Genomic DNA, 18595 nt, shown 5'->3' with positions numbered 1-18595 from the left:
AATCAGACCCAATTACCCCTTACCCATTATATTCTAGAGGATTTTTCAGGCACTTGGCACTTATCTAGTTTAGAAAACTTCAGTTATAAGAAACCTATAATATAAATAAACCACTAAATAGAAACACATGGAAACTAAAAATAACCTTTCTCCCTTATTTCTCTACAAGGTAAAACACCATCACATATCTTCACTGTTTACGAACTAGAAAAACTCATATTTCTAATTTACTTGCATTATAATAAGTATCATCTGACTACACACATATTGTGATTTATGATTTGATATATTAAAACAACATCCTTTGTATAGGCTTTGTAAGAAATGTACTCTAAATCTGGTTGAAGATGAACAACATTTTATTACTAGTTGTCCAGCATACAATAATGATAGGGAGATATTTTTCAAGGAGATAAACTGTATCTGTCCCAATTTTATATATCTTTCAAATGAGGCAAAATTTGTTTGGTTATTTACTAATGAAAATTTGTCTATACTTAAATATTTAGGGAGCTATATTATTACATGTCTAGATGTTAGACGAAATGTTAATTAATGTATGTAATAACAATGATAATTGTAATGATTTTATAGTTCTGATCCTGCCTGGAACTAAATGTATGTGATTTTTTTATAGAATGAAGATAATAACATCTGTCTGAACTCTTTAATGTTTCATTTTAAAATATAAATATGTTTTTCTGTTACAAATCATGATGTATTGTTTTATGTGTACATGTTATGCTGCCCATCAAGGGCCCTTGATTGGAATAATAAATATTCTTATTCTTCTATTCTTATAGTTAAGTGTGAAGAAACATAGATGACTTAGTACTTTCACAGTGGTCTCTCTTTATATGATTTAATTAATTGTTTACATTAGTACAACACAGTTCATTTCACTTACATTTGTAGAGATAATGATTTTATTAAAATATAAATAAATTTTCCTTACTTTTGTTGCTCTTTTTTACTTCAGAATTGTTTGGACCATTGTGGATATTTTGGACCAAATTATAAAATATTGTGAACCTTTCAGTCAAATCTAAATAAAAGCAATGTTCCATGTGAAGTTTTAATACAAATACATAAAACATTGTTGACACTTCATTTCTGGCTTTGTCCACATGTACATGACAAAAGCTTTGATTTATTTTACTTCAATGACAGGTATTTCACAACAATGGGTATTTCATTGTACCACACATCTATATTTGTACATGAACCTGTTCAACAGGATTAGCTATCAGAAGAAAAGGTCGAGACTTTTCTGGTGTTATTTCAAGGTTATGTAGGACATGAAGCATCCAAGCATGTACAAATTTATCAAATGAGTAATCAACCAGTTTAACCCCATCACTGCTTCAAATTTGACATTTTGGAATCAAGTGTTGTTTGTTCTTGTTTGACTTTGTATGTTTAGTTTCTCAGAGGAGTAAGGTATTGGTGGTTGGAGAGATCTGTCCAATATTTTTGGTAGTTCATTTACCGTATATCTTTTGTTTGTATTTTCTATTGTACCTAACAGCTAAAACCAAATGAAAGTTGTATCTGGTACTCTTACCTGTATCCCTGTTCCAGTCATGATTGTTTGTGGGATGATATAGATTTTACTCTCCATGTTGACCTCCTGACCGTCCAGTGAAATGAGTAGAATACGAAAGTTAGTTCCTCCCAAATCTAAGGCTAATACTTTACCAGTTTCTGCAAAAAAAAAAACCCATAATTATCATGTACAATGTACAAGAATAGTATAATAAGAATACCAGTATCCAATCTAGATATCAACTGTAAAGTATACTAACAAAATATATTCCTTTATTGTAATAATATGTTAAAACAGAGCTATTTTGAAATTGACTGTTAAAACGTCATGAGATTAACCTGTTTATTCATGTATCTATGCAGACATTGCAGAGCTCTTTCATGAAAAGGATTTGAAAAAATAAAAAAAAGATTATCATTTACAATAGCAAAACAGCAGACACCAAATGAAAATGTCTACTAAAATGTGACCTTAGTTTAAAACAAACAAGTGAAACAGTGAGCTACTGCTCACTGATGATACCCCCCACCCAAATATTTAGGTAAACAGAAAGTTGTTGAGTGATGAATCTGAAAACACATCACATGGTATAGCTGACTTATATAAACCCTGAAACCAAATTTCAGAAATCCTTATGATATAGTTCCTGAGAAAAATGCGACGAAAAATATTCATGGGACGGATGGACGGACTGATGGATGGACGGATGGACTGACAGATGGATGGACAGACAGAGGTAAAACAGTATACCCCCACCTTTTTAAAGCGGGGGTATAACCAGCATGACATACTGGTAATCTTTTTTTGTATAAATTTTTTACAAAATATACATACATGCAGAAAGTGGTACTCAGTCTCTACAACTTAACATTTAACTACTAACCTGTTCCGTCAGGTACTGATCTGACGTATGTGGGAAACATTTTCACAGCAGCTTTAGCATTTGTCTCTTTTCCCAATCCTTGGTTAAAGCTGTCCAACATAACATCCATAATTTTTTGATAGTCGTCATCTGACAAGATAAATGGTTTGACAACATTTTCAACCTGAAACACAAAACAAAAACATTTAATGCAAAACACTTTTTATTCCTTTGCTTTCCAACACTGTATTCTTGAAATATTAGTCATTCCTTGAAAATATGAAGATAATCATTGACAAATAAGCAACTGTAATTCTTCCAGCTTAAATTGTCCACAACAGTGTTATCTCAACAAAAATAATATGTAGAAAGCGCATTACTAGAACATTTGTATTCTAAAACAAATCTTAAAATAATTCATAGATATAGCCGTCCTCACCGAATCACTTGCTAACTGGTTACCCATCTTAGTTTTATGTCCAACTTCTTCATCCTGTCTGATGCAACTGAACGGTAAAATTTCCAAGACAGTTCCGGAAATAAGATGACCAATCAATTATAATAAATTCTTGGTCATCTATATTTTCATCATAACACAGAGGTAAAATAAAGCCTTGTCTACTTTGAATATGAACATTAATTCACCAACTCCCTTTAGATATGAATCCATTGCAATTCAAAGCAGCTTTCCAAATACAACCAAAAAATTCCATACCTCTTTCATTGGAATAATAAATTCTGACAAAACATCAAATTAGCTTTGCATTTGTGCTGTTAGAAAAGCATTCTGAGGTTTATGCAGTGCATGCATCTGTATTTTTAAATTAAAAGACAACCTTGATCTTATTGATCATGATTTAAGTCAAGCAAACCTTTACAGGGCTTTGTGTGGATTAAAATCTACTCATCCAACTGTATTGTACATGACTGCACTGCATGTATTTAGCTTTCCTAATACATGCAATACATGTGTATTTCTGGTAGACAATTGTCCAACATTTCTGACATAAACCAGAATTACAGGTATTGTAGGTCTACAGGTAAGACATAAGCTAAAGCCTACAGGAATTCCTCAAACACATGTAAGCATGTGGGTCTAACATAAAACAAGTTTGTTCAGGGAAATCTGTGTTTACTTGTAATTCATGGGTTGATATATGTCAAGTACAATCATTCTCTTAGTATTTCTTGTAAGATCATCCCATATCCTTATATGACATGTATATGCAGGACATGTATATGTTTTTGTCACATCTCTTAATTTCATGTTGCCAATCCTACCTCCTAATCCTCTGTTAAGAGTTTCCTGAACTCAAAGTCTACTTCATATCCTCTTCAACAACATATAATACAGATGGGAGTAACTTTCCCCTCTTTCCCTCATGTGTTTCTACTTATTCATAGCCTTGTACTTTCTCTTCCTTTTCACTCCTTCCATGTTTGTTTCCTCCCTTCCCATCGCTTCCATCTCCCTTACAATGAATCCCTTGTTCTCTAATTCTTTAAAAAACGTTCCTTACTCCCTTTACTTTAACCTTGCATGCATTACAGAATTTTTTGCCAAGTTTTTAGAATGAATGCAAATGAATATTTGGATATTTACAGTATTAAAATTGTTTGCTGTGGGTTACACCATCTTCCTCCCTAATCTTTTCATACCATCCCCTTTCTTAAGTATTCTAATATTCTTACTTCTCTACTTTCAATTCAGAATAATTTGCATAGGGTTATTTCATTCTATTCAACTAGAGAGACAATTTTTTACCCCTTTTTTCACACCAAACCATCCAATCATAATTTCTCAAATAAAATTCAACTTTAGCCTATCCTATACAAACCAATATTATAAAATGAACATTTGTTCAAAGTTTTACAAACAAAAACAAGCAATAAAACTATCCCATTTTTTCTAGATCACACTTATATTCCAGGTTAAATGTTGACCTTGATGTAAATATTTGACTTGACTTACTGTTAATGGTGTCCCATCACTAGCCAACTTTTTACTCTTTCTTCGACCACTATAAGTTTTAGTAATTCGCACAGGTACATTTTCTTTATCAATCATATTCATAATGTAGATTTCACAAAAGGAAATAGATTACTATGAATGAAATGGATTTCACAACAAACAATCAATACTCTCACGTAAATATTCCCCTTATGAATAATAAAATAGAATAAATATGTAGACAAATTCACACACTTTGACGTCACAGATTAATGAATTTACAGCATACTTGAAGTAACTTTCTTCAAATATTAAATATTACACAAAAATGTATGTACACAATAATAAAGTGTGCAAAAAGGTTGCTCTCTTATTGATGTTAATTGAATCCAGTTCAAGAAGGCCACTACCAATCAGTCATAACACATAAAATACTATTTTTATGTTTCCTGTGTGCTCTTAGAAGCTAGTAGGTGATGACTTCTACATATAACTAGTTCCCCTCAATTACAAATCAAATATATATATAATGGTTGGTATCCTGTTATAAATGTGTAAACAAAAATAAATGATTCAATCCTATGTTGACCAATATCCATCTATTCATATAAACAAAAACAAGGTTTTCAGAATATCACCTACAGCCTGGAGGTAACCAATTCTTTTTAAACTATAAATAAAACTTAAATAATCCACAGCAATGATCAGTATAATAAGTAAACAGATTCTATAAATAAAACACAAACAATCCAGAGAAGTGACCAGTAAGTAAATAAACAGACTTTCCAAATATATCCAGTTAATACTGAGAAGTGACCACTGGTGTTTTGTCAATATAAACACAAAATGACCAATGCTTGACTTAAAGGTCAATCTAACTTTAAAACAACAAAAAATTTACTTATAGCTCAAGCAAGTGAAATAGCTATTTGGATTGAATGTTTACAAATAAACACAAACAAAATTTTCTTAAATTATATGTTAACTTTGCCAATCCAGAACATCCTAGTTACATGCAACTTTTGGAATTTAATTAAAATCAGTTTCCATGCGACTTGAAGCCATAAAAGGGCATATGACGTAATATCTAGATTACATTCCCATCTTTCTATAAACTAATTGACCACCTTTAAATCGATAATTGGAGAATTTCTGGAAACCACCCAAAGCCTGGCAATCAAATCAATAATTACAAGCATTCCAACAGTTTTCAATGTCATTCAAGGGCATATTGATTTATTTTTAAATATATCCATGTGAATGTGTTAAAAAAGTAAGAATATCATTGAACTTATAGAATAAGTTAACAAGACTTCATACCAAAATTTCAAAGGATTTGTTTATGTTTTTCAGTGCTTGTTTACATTTTCTTTATTTGTATCTGTTGCATCATCATGTAAGAGGAGATAGTGGAATACCTAAATGATTTTAAAATGTTAAACAGGTGTTGCAAAAAAAAGTGCCCAGAGGGTTACACAGAAATTATGCATTAACATTTAGTGAATAAATCCAACATCAACATGTTATTTATGTTAATGCCTTCTTATATACTTATTGCACAAGTTATATTTGACACAGAATGCAGAATTACTGCCCTTTCTTCTTAAAAAATGCATGAAAATAACTTGTCTTTTGCGTATTGCTTCTCCATTAATCAGTAAGTCAAAGACTCTTGTGTCCTGAAGCTAGCATGTACAGTGATCAGATCTACACTTTTCATTATTTGGTTTGGATTATCTGGGGAGAAGTTTGGCAAAGAACAAAAATTGTGAATGCCCTAACTGTCATTTGATTCAATTCCATTTCCCAATTAAGTTAGTTCTTCTAAAAACCAACACTATATCCAAACAATACACAACATACTTAGAGGAAACAAGATTGGTTCAAAAAGCAACCAAGATATTCAAAGAACAATCGTCCAAGACTAGCAAAATGTTGTCCATGACAATTGAAAAAAGGCAATTGAACATAGCAATAAACAGCTGTACCATGAGCGCATGATACGCCTGTCGCTTTTTTAAAGAATAAAGTTAAATAACTTCTCAATGTCATTTCAGAAATTTATAAAAAAACTAAAGGGAGGTTCGAAAACTGGAAAATCACCCCCTTTTTATGAATAAAAACTCAGAAAAGTAATATCTAAAATTTATAAAAATCGAAAGGGAGCTTATGTCAATAGATATAAACAATTCACCAAACTTTCATGAAAACTGCTGAAAGCATTTTTGAGTTATTGTCCAAAAACTGGAAAATCCCCCTTTTTTTAATGAATAAAACCCCATAACTCGGAAACGTAAAATCTAAAATTTATAAAAATTGAAAGGGAGCTCATGTCAATAGATATAAACAATTCACCAAAGTTTCTTGCAAATTGGTGAAAGTATTTTTGAGTTATAGTCCGAAAACTGGAAAATCCCCCTTTTTTAATGAATAAAACCCCATAACTCAGAAACCTAAAATCTATAATTTATAAAAAATGAAAGAGAGCTCACGTCAATAGATATAAACAATTCACCAAAGTTTCATGCAGATTGGTTAAAGCCTTTTTTTGAGTTATTGTCCGACATGTTGACAATGGACAGACAACGGTATTCCATAATACATCCCGTAAGCGGGCGTATAAAAAAGGTTACTTACTCAACACTAGTAATTTCTGCTAGTACTTCATATTTAGCTGACAATGTGAGTTTTGAAAATAAACATGATAATTCACATGTGTGTTTATGTTTTTCATTCTAAATAAATCTAAAGGTTTAGAAAAATAATGTAATTTTTCATTTTTCAAATCCAAAATCCAGATTTGATGCTATCATATGCATGTACATTTAAAAAAAACAAATTTTACATGTTTTTATTCTTAAATTTAAAATTTCTTTTTTATGGTTAGACATTATGTATACAGAAATTTCATATTAAATATATTTTAATATTTTTTTCTAATACAGTTCAAACACAGTCCTTAACTGATTAAAATATTTGCTACTGGACATAAATATAAACAATTCATCAGAAATAAGAGATGTTGCCCTTCATCTGTTTACTAAATTTTACGTCAATTTAATGTTAACTTCATTTATTAGTTTATTGGCTTTATTTCAACTATGTCACTCTAGGTGTTTAATATTATGTTTTGTAATAGTTTTATTTTGACTGTAATTGGAAATTTAAAATTTACTCATGATTTGTAATTGGCATAAGAATAAAACATTAAAAATAAAACAAAAACATTAATTGGATTTTTACCAGATGAGATAGTTGATTTAGAGTTCATTTTAACAATTGCAATGTAAAGCATGGGCTTTTTGCCAAGTAGGCTAGGTTATGTTTCATAATTATAAGCTCATTATCATATTCATAATTCTAGGCACCTGCATAAAAGAAAATGTATATATCTTAATATCTGATATATTGCCAGACAAATGACACTAAAAACATGGCACTTCTTTGATCATCATTATTATTAATAAGGATCATAAATCTTCAAATTAAAAAAAAAATCTTACAAATGTATTTATAGCAATTTATGAAAATGATTAGTTACACTAAGTCCATCTTAACATTTTTATATTTTTTTTGCAATTTCTGTTGAAGAAAATAAAATCATAACATATATGCCTGATTGTTTGTAAAAAATTAAGATTTTTTTAAATGAGACAAACAAACAGAGGTATCTTTAAAACAAGAGTCTATGTTTTAATATGAGTTTTGAGTTTTTTAGATACTTTTAGCATCATGGCAATGTGATGCTTTATTGATTTAATGGAATTATATCTGAGGATTTAGAATTTTATAATAGAATGCATTATGAATGTGCTATAATTTCAAGAAAAAAAGATTCTATGTAGAATCCCTTGTTGTCCAGCTTTCTGAAATATCTGAGGAGAACCTTGCCTTGGATGTACTATAAAAATCAACAAATTTAAATCACATATTATTACAATTCAATAACACAATTCACAATCTAATTAAAATCAAATCTCCGCACTAGCTCATTTTGTATGTTTGGTCACTGCCTGGAGTGAGTGCAGAGATTTAATTTTAATTAGATTGCTCAAATCAAAATTTGAATTTTCCATATTATCGATGTCTTCTACAGATGTGTTTAAGAATCTATAATTATAATAAATTGGTTATTTTGTTCTGCATACCACAATTGAAGGAATCTAGTTATGGTCTAGGTAAATTTGTTATAATGTCAGTTTGAAACTCATCTAAACCTTTTTAAATGTCTTGAATCCTAAAAATATGGTTTTATTGGGTTCCATTTTCTATATTAAATTAATATAAAATAATCTCTTTTTATTCCTATTGTAATAAAAGCAAATCAATTTCTATTTTAATATTTCTAATACATTTATGCTTGATGAGATTTCATCACAACAAAACAGAAAAACAAACTTCATTCTTGATCATCTATTTGCTTTCACTGTCTAAAATCCTTTTTAAACATGTTTATTTTTTATGTAAATTAAGGTGAGGAAAAGCTGATAAATGTAATAAAAATTCACCCTACACCTAAAATATACCCGGTAGGTCTCTTTACACTCGTCTGAACCTTAGATATAATTTTATCTCAAGTTGTTAATGGACCCTTCACAAAGTAATATAACCAATGCAGTTTGAGTGTTTAATCAAATTTCTTTTTAGTTCCTGATTAATTCAATTTTAACAACCTAAAAGAATGAAATTTCAATAATGCATATAAAACATTTGATTAAATATCTGCAAGATCCTGTCTGCAAGTCGTCCCCTGTTTAGATTTACCATTAAAGTCACCTTTATAAAATTTGAAGAAAACAATTAGGACAAAGTTTTAAGGAAACATTTTAACTAATTTTACAATTCAAGAATATATATTCATTTTTAAGAAACTGTAAAATTATTATTTGTAATATTTCCTTCTAGAGGAAGTCCTGGATTAAAACTTTATTATGACTTAATAAAATGTGCTTAAACTGCATTGACAGTTATAATTTCCCATGCTTATCAATGAATGGAGTGCTAAATAAAAGATCCTCAATTAGCAAAAATTGTAAAATTAGTAAGTATAATAGGCACAATATAGCTCCAAAAGGTTTCAGTAATCAATTGTTTATCACTTTACAATAAATATCTAACCTGATTTTCAGACTTGTAATAAGTTGGATAATTGTTGATACACTTATCCTTTTAGAGAAAAAATGAAGGAAAACACATCTTTGTCCAAAGAGGAAGATTCATAATCACAATTCAAAGTCTTTGTTTAGTTTAATGGGTCTGACTTCTAATTGAACCGTTCCTTATTTTGTCAGTTAGAATTTTACTGTCAGGAATCGAGGGAGTATACCTCAATAACACAGCAATCAAACAATGTGAACAAATCAAACAAAACAGTAGGCAAGGTTCGGGGGACTTTCTAGAAATTTAGGCCACTTTGTAGCATCTCCCACCAATTACAGGTGGAAAATGACAAAATACAATGTAGTGATAATGTCATGCTCTAACCAGTCCAAAATGTCATTTTGCACCAAGATCAATAATGTATTATTTTATTGAGGACTTATTATAGAAGATGTCAATCATTACATCATCCTCTATGAATTTTGTATTATCATCCTATAATTCTGATAAATATATCAGTTATCAAATCAGCCAAAAATATTATTGTCCTTGTCAATGAAAAATGAAAAGTCATCTTGAATAAGATATTCAAATGAAAGGTCAATATTTAGGAATTTGCAATAAAATTGTCCATACCTGATCAGGATGTATGGGACAAGCCCATCGACAGAATGCATTTATATCCATAACATCTAAACTCAAAGGACACTCCAATTCACAATTATCATACATTCAAGTTGACCGTAAAACAAATCTTCAAATCTTCCCTAATGCGTAAAAATATTTCGGGATCCAGACAACGCACTAATTTCGTGTTCATTTTTATGTATATACAATGTACCTTATAAAAATGAAGATGTGTAACAGTCCTAATTAATCTGTGTTAAAGTCCATCTGGCTATCTCTAAGGATTTTTTTCTAGCTTGAAAAGGGTTAAATGTAAACAATTAAATTACGCATTTCAATGAATCATGTGTTTTAAATTTCTTTTTCTGAGAAAAAGCTTGGATTGTATCGCATTCTGGTTTAAAATTTAACACTTGTTTAATGCAAATTAAATCTAAATTCCTTTATATGCATGCATCCTACATGTATTTTATGTTAAGTTCTGCACTCATTAAAGTTGCTTACTTTTGGATCAAATAATATTTGATCAGGTATTATCAACTTAAGTGTAAAATTTATAAGATTTTACTTCGTTATGCAATTTTGGCAATATACAACTTACATGGTGTACTATTTGAAGAGTCTTTCAAATGTGGCTGCTTAAATCAAATGTATCCCTTAGCTTATTTCTTATCCTAATTTTATCACCAACAGTTATTTGCTAAGAAAATGTGGAAAACACTTTGATTTGTTACTTCATCAATACAAACAAAGAGATTGGTAGCAAATTGTTATTAGCAATGAAATTTGTTTTTAAACAAGAGATAAATCAAATTGGATGGTCACAGTGACATACTTCAAAATGAAAACAAAGCTGAGAACCAACTAATAGTAATGCACACCTGGTAACAGTGACCTACATTATACTTACCAGTATCACTTATTCTTATTTTATGTGGATGCTATCAAATAATTTCATTGATGGTAATGTTTGCAAATATTTCCTCAAACCACAGCAAGAGGTGCAAAATGCCTGATACTACAAAATGTATTTCAAAAAGGTGTCAGAACCGTTTTTTTTATATATTTTTTTTTATATCGATTATTTTTCAAAAGATGTGTCTATTTCAGGAAGTGAGTAACAGTCGTATGATTTTTTATTTTTATTGTAACAGGGAAGTACATACAAGTGTAAATATTCTTACAAACAATTAGTGAACTCAGGTCCAATTCTTTTCTTGGAATCATTCCACCACATTCCTTATATGCAAAGTATATAGGTTATTGGAATTTCGAAGTGTGTCAACCTTTTCCATCAAGTAAAGACTGTTTGAAAACACAACATTTTTAAAAATATATACAAAAGATCTGATACCTTATCACAAGGTAATAGTAAATTAGAAAATTATTTCAACCTCAAGACTGACTTCGTAAAGGAGGCTTATTTATCAATTAAAGATTTTAATATAAGAAGAGCTATATGTAAATTGAGAATAAGTGCACATGATCTTAAAATTGAGAAAGATAGGTATAGTAAAAAATACATAGAGAGAAGTCAGCGTCTATGTCATCACTGCCTATCACATGGATCAAATTCTATTGAAGATGAGACCCATTTCACAGTAAGTTGTCCTTTATATAACGAACAGAGAAAATTATTATGGGATAAAGTAAACAGTTTTTGTAATAATTTTAAAGAATTACCCAAGGATAAAAAATATTTCTGGCTGTTCACAAATGAGCATTTACCAACTCTTATGTGCCTAGGCAATTATATAATTAAGTGTTTAGAAATAAGATCCAGGTGGATACAAAATATATAAAATTATTATGCAATTATTGTTAATGTTATGTAAGACACATGATGTGTTAGGCTCTGATCCTGTCCAATATATGATAGTATTATATTAGGATATAGTTTTTCTTTTTTCCAATCATATTGTGCTTAATATTGTTGTAAATGATGCCCTTTATGGGTTCTTGATTAGATTAATAAAATTCTCTATAAACATGGGACAATAAGTGTCAATTCTGTACTTAATCATAAGTTTCGATTAAGTTTTCAACATGAATTTTTTTTCAAGGGATGTTACTCTTAAAGTGAAAGTTAACTCAGTGCTTCGTAAAGCAAAACAGCAACAACAGCAAAAGGAAACCCATCTCTTTCATTCAGGTGAAAATAATTTATTCAGGACAGAAGTATGGGAATGCACCTTTACCACATTCCACTAACCATAATAATATTTCCTGATACTTATTACTACAATTATTTAAAACAAATCGATGCATGACCAGTTTCAATTCTTAAAAAGCTTACGATTTAAAAGTATACTATTAACAGTTAGTGCACAATAGGAAAAACAAGAAACATAAGTAAAAAATTCCTACCTTAAATATCATTTTAATTAAAAATATCTAAATATTTTGTATTGCATCATTTATAAACTTGAGGTCATCTGACACCATAACAGCCAATCAAATTCAAACATGCCATTGGTCAATAGGACCACTCATTTTCTAATAATTACGAAACATGGAAGATCTTAAAAGTTCTAGGTAATTTTGCAAATGCTACTGACGAAACATTTCAAAATATTTACACAATTTCTCTCATATATCTAGAAAGCATAGACTGAAAAGAATTAAATGCCTTTCAATAATATTGATTTTCACTCTATTCACAACATTTAGGCATTCTATTAGTAAATTATCGATTTACTTTTAATGTGGTGTGTTTTATTAAAAACATGTTCTAAAACATACATTCTATCATTCCAAGGAACAAAGACACACATCTGTTATCGGCCAATCAAAAACAAGGATGATGACAATCCTCCATCAAGGTCATTTGATGAAGATCAATATGACTACATGTGTTACCAGAAACATCTTATTGTTATTACATTGTTCAGATCACGTACTTTGTAAAAGTATTGATAATTTCTTATATTATCATGGAAAGTCTGCTATCAAGATTTAACTATGCATAATATTTCATAATAAAGATGTTCATACTAAGTTTAAGTTTGCTATGAATCATACTGCACAAGGAAACATAAAATGTAGTTTTCCATGTTTATGTAAATAGAGAAATATAAGACCCAAAACTTTGAGAGGAAAATTTTAATATATTGAAACTTGAAAGAGACATAAAATTTCAAATGAAGGCTTCAATAAAAATTCTTCAAATTGAACAAAATGCCAATTTAATGTTAAAACATTTTCAGGAATAATGTTATTAAAAAAAAAGAAGAAAAAAAAGCAGACTGTACATTAGTAGCTTGGTATTTCTATTCTCCTGACAAAAATCTAAAACAGTCTTACCATATAATCCTTATTGTGAGGCATATGTTTCAGCATAGCATGCAAAATAGCCTGATATTCTGGCTGTAACATCTGCTTGGCTGCGTGAACCATTTTTTCCTTGGAAATAATGTTCCCATCAGGCATTTCAATTTCAGGCTTCAAACCAATCACCCCACCATCTCCCTTTTCAGCCTCGGCTTGCATATTCATCATAGACCCTTCTTCAAAATTTTCATATTCTGCAGCCATTTTGCACAAAATCTTTTACTATCTTCTATACACGTCAAAAACTTTAAGTCTGTTTTAACAATAAAACCACACAGTTCAAAAACCTTCTAATCAATAAACTGATTAGTCACAGGAAGTTTTCTTTTATGTTTTTCTTTTTAAAATTATGAAAAAAAATTCTTCTTTAGTCAGTAGTCTTATAATGTTTACATGTGAATGAAATATTGAATAAGCCAATCAGACTATTTATACTGGTTAACTACGTCACTGACATTAGTACTCTTTATATATGTTTATGTCCTGGATTACCGTTTATAAACTTTATTATTAAGCTAGTTGTGTTGAGATTTAAAACCATGATTGGTTATTATAATTGTTAATTGTGACCTATGACATTTACAGGAAAACAGAAATAATTAAATATTTTTACAAGAAAACAATTGAGAACATGACTTAAATGACATTTTTTTTGTATTGATCTGAAATGAAAATTTAAGACTTTTTAAATCTATATATAAAAAGATCTTTTCATTTATAAAGGCTCAGAGACATGGAAATTGTCTAAAACTGCTTTACTCTTACAGAAGATTATTTGAAGCATATTCAAAAGTCTCAACTAATTCAGCATTTAACATTTTTTGTAGACTTTTTTAGATAATGGCATTCAAAAATATTCAAATGGTCCCCTAATAATAATAATGTATTTATGAAATTTGATATAGCTTTTTAAGTTTTATGCAAAAATGATTTCTGGTAACATTTATCTGCATTTAAATAGAGAAGGGCATTGTTCACCATTTAACAGGTTGGGACCAATCACCCAAATGGCATATTTAAAGTGCAAATTAAAAAAAAACAAATTAAAAATGCAATTTTATGCTACCACAACTTGATAATCTTTGTAATGGTCAAATAATTTCCAAATTGATGTTTCGTCATATAATTGCCACTGAACATTTTTGGATGTATTCAGATAATGAATAATGATGTAATTGTATCATCAAAACACAATGAGAGGACTTTTTTTATATCTTTAATTCCTTTAACACTAACTCAAGTTTCTTTCCATATTTATCATGTTTATAAAATCTTAGTTTTTCCTTCATATAATGCTGAATTTCTCAAAACTATCATAATATAGATGAAGAATTGATATATTAAGCAGATGAAAAAGCTATATATACAGTGACACTTGTGTCTTCTTACTGTAATTTTCTAAGTGTCAGACATTTAAATACAAAAAAGAAAGGTAACTGTATAATATGTAAGAAAGATGAAACTTTAATTCATTTGAAATATATAAATTTATTTTCAATTAGTTTCATCTTTCTTTTTTTTTTTAGGACATATGAACAGACAGATATGGTGATTGCATTATATGTAAGAATAAAATGCTCCGCTGGGGCGCAGCTTGATACGACCGCAGAGGTCGAACCCTGAACAGTTGGGGCAAGTATGGACACAACATTCAAGCTTGATACAGCACTGAATTTGGATTGTAATTAAATATTTGACACAGCATAGGTTTCTCACACAGAATGAAAGTAGTCTAAGAACTTAAAATTTTTTAATTTACCTATTCAAACCATATCATTATTATTTGCTTTTATATATAAATCAGAAATAACCAATTTAAAATGGAAAATTTTAAAGAAAAAAAATGAAAAAAAAATCCCCCCCCCCCCAAATTTTTTGAAACCCCCAAACTCAATCCCAGCCTTCCCTTTGTGGTATGGTACCTTGCAGTACAATTTCAGAGAGATCCATACACTTGAACACAAATTATTGTCTGGAAACTAGAAAAATGCTTGGGTTTTTTGCACCTTTTTGGCCCCAAATTCCTAAAAGTTTAGGGCAATTACCCCCAAACTCAAACCAAGCTTTCCCTTTGTGATATGGAACCTTGCAGTACAATGTCATAAAGATCCATACACTTACACACAAGTTATTGTCATGAAACTAGAAAAATGCTTGTTTTTTTGCCCCTTTATGGCCCCTAATTCCTAACATTTTGAGGCAATTACCCCCAAAAACAATCCCAGCCTTCCCTTTGTGGTATGGTACCTTGCAGTACAATTTCAGAGAGATCCATACACTTGAACACAAGTTATTGTCTGGAAACTAGAAAAATGCTTATTTTTGGCCCCTTATTCCTAAACGTTTTGGGCAAGTACCCCCAAACTCAATTCCAGCTTTCCCTTTGTGATATGGAACCTTGTAGTACAATTTCATAAATATCCATACACTTACACACAAGTTATTGTCATGAAACTAGAAAAATGCTTGTTTTTTGCCCCCTAATTCCTAAAATTTGGAGGCAATTACCCCCAAAATCAATCCCAGCATTCAAACCCTCAATCAGCATCATTTAACAGTAATATCTAAAAATGGAAATTACATAATAAAGGTATTAAAATAGAAAATGACATCATAGTCATGGCCAAAAATAAACAAAATCCTTAATCAGCAACATTTTACAGTAATATCTAAAAATAAAATTCCTTTGTAACCATAAAAGCCCATTTAAATACATCATGACAGATATTAAAATAGAAAATGACATCATAGTCATGGCTAAACATAGCAAAAACCTTAATCAGCATCATTTAACAGTAATATCTAAAAATAAAAATTTCTTTGCAACCATAAAAGTAAAATAGAAAATGACATCATAATCATAGCTAAAAATAAACAAAAAATTTTTTTATTACCAAATTTTAAATGGAGTTTATTAAACTAAAACAATAAATTTGCAACCATAAAACCCCATTTAAACACATCATAAAAGTATTAAATAATTCAACTACATCATAAGGCTATAAAAATAGAAAATGACTTCATAGTCAAGGCTAAAGGTAAACAAAAAACCTTCATCAGCAAAATTTTATATTGGCAAATTTCCAATGAAGTTTATTATACTAAAATTGTTGGCAAATTTCCAATGCATTTATTAACAATAAAGTTATTGGCAAATTTCCAATTTACATAATTTAAAAGCAGTGTAAGTGAGATATTTAAATGAGTTTGAATTACCAACCTTACACTGCTTTTAAATAATGTTTTGTACTTATTTGTCTATTAACCTGGAAACCCTTGTTTTTTCACCTTTTTTTCCCTTATTATTTAAAGGTTTGAGCCATAACCCTACCCCAAAGCCAATTCTTAAATTCCAATGTAACCTAAATTTACAATATACATAACTTCAATTTAAGTTTTTGATAAAATCAAACCACATCATTATTATTTGCTTTTATATCTAAATCAGAAATAATTAACCAACTTTAAGTGGAAAATTTTCACACATCACGCCCCCCCAAACTCAATCCCAGCCTTCAGTTTGTGGTATGGTACCTTGCAGTACAATTTCACAGAGATCCAATTACTTAAACACAATTAATTGTTGGAAACTAAAAAAAAATGCTTATTTTTAACCCCTTTTTTAGCCCCTTATTCCTAAACATTTGAGCAATTATCCCCCAAACTCAATTCCAACTTTCTCTTTGTGATCAGAATTAACCAACTTAAAATGGAAAATTTTAAAGAAAAAAAAAGGAAAAAAAATCCCCCCCCCCCAAAATTTTTTGACCCACTTCCCTTTGTGGTATGGTACCTTTAAGTACAATTTCAGAGAAATCCATACACTTGAACACAAGTTAATGTCTGGAAACTAAAAAAATGCTTATTTTTGCCCCCTTTTTTGGCCACTTATTAATAAATGTTTTGGGCAAACATTTTACAATAATATTTAAAACTGAAATTAATTTGTAACCTTAAAATTAAATAGAAAATGACATCATAGTCATAGCTAAAAATAAACAAACTATTGGTAAATTTCCAATATAAAATTGGCAAATTTCCAATGAAGTTTATTATACTAAAATAATTGGCAAATTTCCAATTTACATAATTCAAACATAGTGCAGGTGAGATATTTAAATGAGTTTGAATTACCAACCTTACACTGCTTTTAAATAATGTTCTTTACTCAATTATTTGTCTATTAAAATGGAAACCCTAGTTTTTTAACCTTTTTTCCCCTTATTCCTTAAACGAAAAAAAATAATTACCCCTTTTTTGACCCCCCCCCCCCTATGATTCATCACCCCCCTTCCCCCCCAAACCAAGCTCAATAACAGCCTTGCCTTTGTGGTATGGTACCTTGTAATACAATTTTAGAGAGATCCATACACTTGAACACAAGTTATTGTCTAGAAACTAAAAAATGCTTATTTTTCACCCCTTTTTAGGCCCCTTATTACTAAACGTTTTGGGCAATTACCACAAAACTCAATTCCAGCTTTCCCTTTGCGAAATGGAACCTTGTAGTAAAATTTCAGAAAGATCCATACACTTACACACAAGTTATTGTCATGAAACTAGAAAAATGCTTGTTTTTTGCCCCCTTTTGGCCCCTTATTCCTAAAATTTCGAGGAAATTAACCCCAAAATCAATCCCATCATCGACCCTTTGTGATATGGAATCTTGTAGTACAATGTCAAAGAGATCCATACAATAACAAACAAGTTATGTCTGGAAGTTACAAAAATGCTTATTTTCGGCCCCTTTTTGGCCCCTAATTATTTAACTGTTGGTACCATAACCCCCAAAATCAATCCCCACCTTCCTATTGTGGTATTGAACCTTATGGTAAAATTTCATAGAGATCCATTCACTTAAACTAAAGTTAGAGTGCGAAAACCATTGTGTATTCGGACGACGACGCCGGACGACGACGACGCCGGACGACGACGACGACGACGACGCCAACGTCATACCAATATACGACCACAAAATTTTTTTGCGGTCGTATAAAAACGAAACTTGAATCATCTAGTTTTATCCTTTTTGGAGTGTATCACCTATAACTTTTGTATGATATCTAATGCCATATAAAGAAAGTTCAACAGTATATCATTTAGAAGGTAATAAATTACCCTATTCAAGCTGTGAAGGACAGGGCAATGGACCAGGTAGTCATTAAATCCTGTCATAGGC

General features: G+C 30.1%; 1 protein-coding gene across 6 annotated transcripts in view; it reads right to left on the bottom strand.

Annotated features, from left to right (window-relative positions):
• LOC127735482 (hexokinase-2-like) overlaps nucleotides 1-18595 on the bottom strand; it is a 51683-nt gene that overhangs the window by 14353 nt on the left and 18735 nt on the right. For 2 of the 6 annotated variants that reach the window (XM_052245658.1, XM_052245656.1), the window contains 2 exons: nucleotides 2430-2592; nucleotides 1565-1704 (listed from right to left, as the gene is read on the bottom strand). In XM_052245658.1, coding sequence (XP_052101618.1) covers nucleotides 1565-1704; nucleotides 2430-2592 — 303 coding nt within the window. Of the gene's footprint in view, nucleotides 1-1564; nucleotides 1705-2429; nucleotides 2593-4380; nucleotides 4625-10095; nucleotides 10162-12453; nucleotides 12491-13389; nucleotides 13819-18595 lie in introns of those variants that run through there. The other 4 variants (XM_052245654.1, XM_052245660.1, XM_052245657.1 and 1 more) reach the window with 4 other exon arrangements.

The sequence above is a fragment of the Mytilus californianus genome, unplaced genomic scaffold (genome assembly GCF_021869535.1).
Source record: "Mytilus californianus isolate M0D057914Y unplaced genomic scaffold, xbMytCali1.0.p SCAF_3, whole genome shotgun sequence".
Lineage (NCBI taxonomy): Eukaryota > Metazoa > Mollusca > Bivalvia > Mytilida > Mytilidae > Mytilus > Mytilus californianus.
The sequence above is the reverse complement of the archived record's forward strand: the minus strand, read 5'-3'. Positions and strand labels throughout refer to the sequence as shown.